The sequence below is a fragment of the Borostomias antarcticus genome (assembly GCF_949987555.1).
Source record: "Borostomias antarcticus genome assembly, chromosome: 24".
Taxonomy (NCBI): domain Eukaryota; kingdom Metazoa; phylum Chordata; class Actinopteri; order Stomiiformes; family Stomiidae; genus Borostomias; species Borostomias antarcticus.
In genome coordinates this window covers 17,885,546-17,894,855 of record NC_140257.1, presented here as the reverse complement: position 1 = coordinate 17,894,855, position 9,310 = coordinate 17,885,546, and the positions used below count along the sequence as shown (strand labels likewise).

Genomic DNA, 9,310 nt, shown 5'->3' with positions numbered 1-9,310 from the left:
GAACTACAACCCCCAAGAACATGTGACCCTCCAGAACTACAACCCCCAAGAACATGTGAGAACTACAACCCCCAAGAACATGTGAGAACTACAACCCCCAAGAACATGTGAGAACTACCACCCCCAAGAACATGTGACCCTCCAGAACTACAACCCCCAAGAACATGTGAGAACTACAACCCCCAAGAACATGTGACCCTCCAGAACTACAACCCCAAGAACATGTGAGAACTACAACCCCCAAGAACATGTGAGAACTACAACCCCCAAGAACATGTGAGAACTACAACCCCCAAGAACATGTGAGAACTACAACCCCCAAGAACATGTGAGAACTACAACCCCCAAGAACATGTGACCCTCCAGAACTACAACCCCAAGAACATGTGACCCTCCAGAACTACAACCCCCAAGAACATGTGAGAACTACAACCCCCAAGAACATGTGAGAACTACAACCCCCAAGAACATGTGACCCTCCAGAACTACAACCCCCAAGAACATGTGACCCTCCAGAACTACAACCCCCAAGAACATGTGAGAACTACAACCCCCAAGAACATGTGAGAACTACAACCCCCAAGAACATGTGACCCTCCAGAACTACAACCCCCAAGAACATGTGACCCTTCAGAACTACAACCCCCAAGAACATGTGAGAACTACAACCCCCAAGAACATGTGAGCCCCTCTAAAACTACCACCCCCAAGAGCATGTGAGCCCCTCCAGAACTACAACCCCAAGAACATGTGAGCCCCTCCAAAACTACAACCCCCAAGAACATGTGAGCCCCTCCAAAACTACAACCCCCAAGAACATGTGAGCCCCTCCAGTACTACAACCCCCAAGAACATGAGCCCCTCCAGAACTACAACCCCCAAGAACATGAGCCCAGCGGGAGGCTGCCCCTCCAAAACTACAGCATCTACCCAAATCTGGACCTTAAGGTCAACGTTGTACCCATTGTGCCATAAGAGAGCGATTTAACGAAGCGAGTGAACGTCTCTCTTTGTCAACCTTGAGACAGAGCTTGTGTATCTCTTGTGTATCTCTTGTGAAACACAGCCGCTCTGCAATGAATGCCTCTATGCTTACACCACTGTTCTGGGTTTGGCTCTATGCTTACACCACTGTTCTGGGTTTGGCCGCCATGTCAGTCAGTCCTGTCAACGCCAGCATCGGTGATAATGCAAATACGAGAGGCAGGACTACTCTCTACTAGACCAACCCAAGTGGCCTTTTAATAACATCATATGCAACCACAACAATGCCTTGATTCTCTGAAAGCTTTATGTTCACATTGACTGTCGTTGATTTCTGTCTCTGCTGAATGACCCAGTAGGTAATATATCTCACCTGTAATCAAGGTTCTTAATAAAATATTTCAGATTCTTCAGATGCATTTATTGATCATTATCATCAAAATCGAACATATTTGGAATCAATCTCTAATCAGTCATTTTTAACAAAACAAAAACATGCAAATGAAACAAACAAATCTGCATAATAAACTACGGTAAACAACGTTTAGAAGCTCCGCCCCTTAAAGTTCACACAGTTCATCAGTGTCCTGAAGAGTCCCAGTGAGGCGATACGCTTCAGAGAGACACCAGCAGATACAGGCCTCAGAGAGAGACCAGCAGATACAGGCCTCAGAGAGAGACCAGCAGATACAGGCCTCAGAGAGAGACCAGCAGATACAGGCCTCAGAGAGAGACCAGCAGATACAGGCTTCAGAGAGAGACCAGCAGATACAGGCCTCAGAGAGAGACCAGCAGATACAGGCCTCAGAGAGAGACCAGCAGATACAGGCTTCAGAGAGAGACCAGCAGATACAGGCCTCAGAGAGAGAACCAGCAGATACAGGCCTCAGAGAGAGACCAGCAGATACAGGCCTCAGAGAGAGAACCAGCAGATACAGGCTTCAGAGAGAGACCAGCAGATACAGGCCTCAGAGAGAGACCAGCAGATACAGGCCTCAGAGAGAGAACCAGCAGATACAGGCTTCAGAGAGAGACCAGCAGATACAGGCCTCAGAGAGAGAACCAGCAGATACAGGCCTCAGAGAGAGAACCAGCAGACCAACCCACACAAAACACACAAACAGATGCACAGGATTGTCAACAGCTTTGTTCTGCATGATCACAGGAAATTCATTTACAATATGATTTAAAGGCCTTGTGATAAAATCGTTCTGATAACGTGCCCACGGATATGATCAAAGCTTAATGCAGAGTTGCACTTTTATTTTATTATGGATAAACACTGGTAGAATTGATACACCTTTAAGAGGCGTTCATAACCTACTGTAGATCCGGTTCATAGGAACAACCTGCTGATTCATTTATAATAGCGTACGACAAGAAGAAAGACAAAGTATAAAAACATACCTCAGTCTACTGAACCCCAACTAGACCAACCGTGAGCGGAAGGTCGTTTTAACATCAAAAAACAAACATGTAACAAGTCCTTGGTAAAGACGTCTACCGACACCACTGCAAAACACACTCCTCCTTCCTCCCCTACCTCCTCCTTCCTCCCCTACCCCCTCCTTCCTCCCCTACCCCCTAGACACCACGCATTCAAAAACAAATTAATTCATCATTAGCTTGAAATTGGAACCTGAGAATTGTAATTGTTTTCTGTCCCGTTCCACCCCACAAAACTGCTACATCCACCTAGTCCAGGAGCCCCACGTCAGTCCCCGGTCTCCGTCTCCGTCCCCGTCCCCCCAGCGCACGCCGTCCTCACCGGGCCTCAGCACGCCGCTAGTGAGGCTGGTAGCTAGCTGCCTGAAGACAGAGTCAACGCCATCGCCCTCCTCCAGGCTGGGGGGGGGGGGGGCCCTCTACCCGTGGGTACAGAGAGGCTGTGGCTCACTGGCGCTTGGCCTTCTCCGCTCCCTCTCCCTGGGCGGGGGCCGGGGCTGGGGGCGGGGCCGGGGGCGGGGCCAGCCAGAGGCAGGCCAGGATGATGAGGTGGCAGACGTGCAGCGCTGCTGAGCTGTAGATGCTGGAGGGGTAGGTGTTCCACGACAGCTCGATGAGACCCAGGATCAGAACCCTGCAACACACACACACACAGATTACACACACTCAACACTCTGGCCTGAACACACACACACACACACACACTGACCTTAACACACACACACACATACAGTACAGATTACACACACTCAACACTCTGGCCTTAATACACACACATATTACACACACTCAACACTCTGGCTTTAACACACACACACACCTTCTACCAGGCCGGTGCTGCTCCTACCTGAGCAGGTGAGTCTTCTACCAGGCCGGTGGGGGTCCTACCTGAGCAGGTAACCTTCTACCAGGCCGGTGGGGGTCCTACCTGAGCAGGTGAACCTTCTACCAGGCCGGTGGTGGTCCTACCTGAGCAGGTGAACCTTCTACCAGGCCGGTGGTGGTCCTACCTGAGCAGGTGAGCCTTCTACCAGGCCTGGTCCTACCTGAGCAGGTAACCTTCTACCAGGCCGGTGGGGGTCCTACCTGAGCAGGTGAACCTTCTACCAGGCCGGTGGTGGTCCTACCTGAGCAGGTGAACCTTCTACCAGGCCGGTGGTGGTCCTACCTGAGCAGGTGAACCTTCTACCAGGCCGGTGGGGGTCCTACCTGAGCAGGTGAACCTTCTACCAGGCCGGTGGGGGTCCTACCTGAGCAGGTAACCTTCTACCAGGCCGGTGGGGGTCCTACCTGAGCAGGTGAACCTTCTACCAGGCCGGTGGGGGTCCTACCTGAGCAGGTAACCTTCTACCAGGCCGGTGGTGGTCCTACCTGAGCAGGTGAACCTTCTACCAGGCCTGGTCCTACCTGAGCAGGTGAGCTTCTACCAGGCCAGTGGGGGTCCTACCTGAGCAGGTGAGCCAGCTTCTTGACCCCGCCGCTCCAGAGCAGGAAGGGCAGCGTGTGGAAGTACCAGACGTAGAACTGGTAGTGCAGCGAGCGGCTGAAGCACATGCCGATGAAGTTGGAGGTGAAGAGGATCAGGACCGTCTGTGATCGGCTGTTAAGGTCTGCGTCGTGTCTGAGTGGGGGCGGGGCTTCAAACGTTAAAACACCAGGAATTCTGGATTAACCTCAAGTAAAAACAGAGGGCTACTTCTGACTGGACCCGTTTGAAACCAGTGAGAATGCTGTCGAGCACTACATGGGGAACAGGATGTCATTAGCCCAGCGCTCATTCTACACAGCCACTGAGAAGATGAATCTCCTTTGCCTTCAGCACCAGATCACTCTCTTAGTCGCTTGTTTAGAAAGGAGATGCCCTTACAGTACGAGTTCTGGTGAGTCACAGGACGCTGACTTCCTATGCTAATGACTGCAGTGTCAGATGTGCTGACTGAAGGATATGATCGGCGCTGAGCTTCTGCGCCGGTAGGATCCTCTTTCCTGGCTCCTTCAGCAGCTCCAGGACGCTCTCTCCAGGCCTGGGCGGACACAGGAAGTGTTACTATAGACACAGGAAGTGTTTCTATAGAGACAGGAAGTGTTTCTATAGAGACAGGAAGTGTTACTATAGACACAGGAAGTGTTACTATAGACACAGGAAGTGTTACTATAGACACAGGAAGTGTTACTATAGAGACAGGAAGTGTGTTCATATTAATTAATGTAGCCTAATCATTTGGTTTGTGAAAGTCAAGACGTGACGGAAATCTGTGCAACAATAGGCTATGACTAGATTCCAAGAGGCGCGCTCGCTTTCACAGCCTAATTGCCGAGTTGAACTCTGAAGGAGGCAGACCATTAAATTAGCAAAACATAGGTTTATGTATACTAGTATAGATACTAGTATACATCCAAGCAACTGTCACAAAGTACCCCGTGTTTTAAATAGCCAAACCAGACTTGGAGTGAGATGCACAACGAGTGAAAATTGGCTTCCGCTGAATGTTGGTTAGAAAGATAGAGGAACTTTATTGCAGACACACAGGTCCATATACAACATTATATATATATAACACTTTCATAAATGTACAATTCGTCTAGGCTATTTTTTTGCACAGTAGGCTATTATTTCTTTCACTTTATTATTTGCATCATTCTTTGTGGACCAATGTTGGAATACATTTTCCTTCAAACGTCTGACATCCGCAGTCTTTATGTGAAATCTAGTTTTAGCTTACTGAAACATTACAGGCTATAGACTAGCCTACTCTACTACTGAAACATTACAGGCTATAGGCTAGCGTACTCTTCTACTGAAACATTACAGGCTATAGGCTAGCGTACTCTTCTACTGAAACATTACAGGCTATAGACTAGCCTACTCTACTACTGAAACATTACAGGCTATAGGCTAGCCTCCTCTTCTACTGAAACATTACAGGCTATAGGCTAGCCTACTCTTCTACTGAAACATTACAGGCTATAGGCTAGTCTACTCTACTACTGAAACATTACAGGCTATAGGCTAGCCTACTCTTCTTCAATTAAACTAAATAAATCACATTGATATCTTTGCTAAGTAATAAGCTGTAAGGACAGGCTGAACTACTGTTTTGCACTGGCAAACAAAGGAGAGTGTGTGACAGCCCTCACACACCTAACCCTAACCCTAACCTAACCCCTGCGCAACGCGTGCAAATTGGCTGCTGCTGAGTGGTTGGAAACATCAAGAATAGTCATGCATCTTAGCTTGCAGAGTTTGAGAAACATCCTCATTTTTTCTAAATAGCACTTGTAGAAACTTGGGAATCCTGTTTTTAGACTAGTTGTGTAATCGGTTACAAAACCACCGTCTAGTCGTCAGTGAAAACAGTCGCTGCGCACATCCCTAGTTTCTATAGAGACAGGAAGTGTTACTATAGCAGCAACAACCCTCCCCCAGAGACGCCTGGTCCCCCCCCCAGTTAGAGATGAACGGTTGAACATTTCATATCATGATTATAGTGATCAAAATGATCACAGTTATCAGTATTATCGTGATATTATGGAATGTGCAGAAAATTTTATACAACTTCTGATAGGCCAACACACACTGGCCAACACACACTGAAAAGTTTTATATGAAAACCATAAATAAAATTAGCAGCACTATACACTTACTGTTTACAAAAACGTTAAAATAATGTATCTTGGAGGGTGTTGCTAGCTTTGGTTGACGCTGGGCAGTATTTACAGTGTATTTAGAGTTTTAAAGCACACAAATCAAACACGGTTTTAATGAAAATTTTATCGCGATAAATCTAATCAAATTTGATGATGGTTTCTAGTTATAGGGGCTATCGTTCCACCCCTTCCCCTCCCCCGTACCTCTTCCAGCGCCGCAGGGCGAACAGCAGCAGCGTGGCGAGGTGCGCCCCCAGCAGGGCCAGGTGGAAATAGCGGCTGAGGAACAGCCACTCGGGCAGGAAGCGCCAGTTCACCGTCCACTTGAACAGGAACTGCCGGCCCAGGTCGAAGGCTTGGCTCAAGTAGCCAATGGGGTTCTCCATCAGGAAGGGCAGGCCCAGCAGCAGCTGTGATTGGTCGAGAAGGGTGAGGGTAAGCGGGGGTAATGCTAGCCGATAAACGTCACTTCTGGGGAGTCGTAGTACACTGACCACCTACGCTCAATTAAATAATTGAGTCGCTTTGGATGAAAGCATCTGCTAAATGAATAATGTCATGTAAAAATGTAACAGCACTAGTTTACTGAGCAGAGTAGATCACATGAACTTTCCATAACATTGGTATTGACATGAGAACATGAGGCCCTGTGTGTGGTGACATGATAGCATGAGGCCCTGTGTGTGTGACATGATACCATGAGGCCCTGTGTGTGGTGACATGAGAACATGAGGCCCTGTGTGTGTGACATGATAGCATGAGGCCCTGTGTGTGGTGACATGATCCCATGAGGCCCTGTGTGTGGTGACATGATACCATGAGGCCCTGTGTGTGGTGACATGATCCCATGAGGCCCTGTGTGTGGTGACATGATACCATGAGGCCCTGTGTGTGGTGACATGATAGCATGAGGCCCTGTGTGTGGTGACATGAGAACATGAGGCCCTGTGTGTGACATGAGAACATGAGGCCCTGTGTGTGGTGACATGGTGACATGATAGCATGAGGCCCTGTGTGTGGTGAGAACATGAGGCCCTGTGTGGTGACATGAGAACATGAGGCCCTGTGTGTGTGACATGATAGCATGAGGCCCTGTGTGTGGTGACATGAGAACATGAGGCCCTGTGTGTGGTGACATGAGAACATGAGGCCCTGTGTGTGGTGACATGAGAACATGAGGCCCTGTGTGTGACATGAGAACATGAGGCCCTGTGTGTGGTGACATGAGAACATGAGGCCCTGTGTGTGACATGAGAACATGAGGCCCTGTGTGTGTGGTGATACCATGAGGCCCTGTGTGTGTGACATGAGAACATGAGGCCCTGTGAGTGGTGACATGATAGCATGAGGCCCTGTGTGTGGTGACATGATAGCATGAGGCCCTGTGTGTGGTGACATGATAGCATGAGGCCCTGTGTGTGGTGACATGAGAACATGAGGCCCTGTGAGTGGTGACATGAGAACATGAGGCCCTGTGTGTGGTGACATGAGAACATGAGGCCCTGTGAGTGGTGACATGAGAACATGAGGCCCTGTGAGTGGTGACATGATAGCATGAGGCCCTGTGTGTGGTGACATGATAGCATGAGGCCCTGTGTGTGGTGACATGATAGCATGAGGCCCTGTGTGTGTGACATGAGAACATGAGGCCCTGTGGTGGTGACAGCGCTCACCTGTATGGCTGCGCAGAGCGCCAGCTTGGGGACGGTCCTCATGAGGCCCAGCTCAGACAGGAGGAGGAAGAGGAGGCCGGGAGCGAAGAGCAGGACGTTCATCTTCACAGACACGGCTAAGCTGTCAGACACACAGGGCAGCAGGGGCTTGTAGTTCTAAACTGTCAGACACACAGGGCAGCAGGGGCTTGTAGTTCTAAGCTGTCAGACACACAGGGCAGCAGGGGCTTGTAGTTCTAAACTGTCAGACACACAGGGCAGCAGGGGCTTGTAGTTCTAAGCTGTCAGACGCAGCAGGGGCTTGTAGTTCTAAACTGTCAGACACACAGGGCAGCAGGGGCTTGTAGTTCTAAACTGTCAGACACACAGGGCAGCAGGGGCTTGTAGTTCTAAGCTGTCAGACACACAGGGCAGCAGGGGCTTGTAGTTCTAAGCTGTCAGACACACAGGGCAGCAGGGGCTTGTAGTTCTAAACTGTCAGACACACAGGGCAGCAGGGGCTTGTAGTTCTAAACTGTCAGACACACAGGGCAGCAGGGGCTTGTAGTTCTAATCTGTCAGACACAGGGCAGCAGGGGCTTGTAGTTCTAAACTGTCAGACACACAGGGCAGCAGGGGCTTGTAGTTCTAAACTGTCAGACACACAGGGCAGCAGGGGCTTGTAGTTCTAAACTGTCAGACACACAGGGCAGCAGGGGCTTGTAGTTCTAAACTGTCAGACACACAGGGCAGCAGGGGCTTGTAGTTCTAAACTGCATGACGGGAAAAGGGAAAAATCATGTTTACCCCCTCGGTGAGCTTCTTGTCTTTGAAATCGAGAGTTTAACATGTTTTTGAATGAGTTTTCAAGGTGCCCATCCACATCCATTGTATGACCAAAACGGTGATAGAGCAATTATCAGACTTTCTCAAAAGTGCTAGTTTTGTCAACTTTTTGATCTGAACCATTGTATATGATCATAAGTAACCTTAAAACAGGTCTAAACATGATTTTTCCCTTTACTACTCCTTTAAGAAACATTTACACGAAGACGATTAAATACGCAACATCACATGACAAATATGCATTATGCTGTACTTATTTTGTACTTTTTATAATGGGTTGGTTTTACAGTAATGACAGTAATCCCACTCCAGAATGGACTGAGCTGTGCAGAGCTGAACTCTCCTCTCCGGGTCTGGGCCAGGACAGGCGGTCACTAGCCATGTTTCCATCCACACGCTTTATGCGAATTAAGTTATATCGAATTAAAAATGCCTTATGGAAACAGTAAAATTCGATTAAAAGTCATGAAAATCGACAAAAAGTTTATACTGTCGATCTCGTCAGATTTTCTCTTGTGCGATAGAAGGTCATCATGAACGGATCTTTATCCGATTGAAAGCTCTTAGATGGAAACAGGTTCACCGGCTTTATTCACATTCATATTTTAGCGATCCTCACATAATTCAATTGACAAGTGGATGGAAACATGGCTGGTCCGTCCCCCCAGAGTCCAGACTTACCAGTAGAGGGCGCAGCCCAGGATACGGACCCGGGTTAGGGTGAGAGGAAGGGA

The 9,310-nt window shown here is 48.7% G+C and overlaps 1 protein-coding gene across 1 annotated transcript in view; it reads right to left on the bottom strand.

Moving 5' to 3' along the window:
* Positions 1–2,581: 2,581 nt before the first annotated feature.
* Positions 2,582–9,310, bottom strand: part of alg3 (ALG3 alpha-1,3- mannosyltransferase) — a gene marked incomplete at its 5' end in the record, with an annotated part of 13,059 nt that continues 6,330 nt past the window's right edge. Inside the window, 5 exons of the mRNA XM_084458352.1 lie at positions 2,582–3,064; positions 3,878–4,023; positions 4,379–4,454; positions 6,283–6,488; positions 7,752–7,872. Of these exons, the coding sequence (XP_084314478.1) occupies positions 2,878–3,064; positions 3,878–4,023; positions 4,379–4,454; positions 6,283–6,488; positions 7,752–7,872 (736 nt within the window). The 3' untranslated portion in view covers positions 2,582–2,877. The remainder of the gene's footprint in view (positions 3,065–3,877; positions 4,024–4,378; positions 4,455–6,282; positions 6,489–7,751; positions 7,873–9,310) is intronic.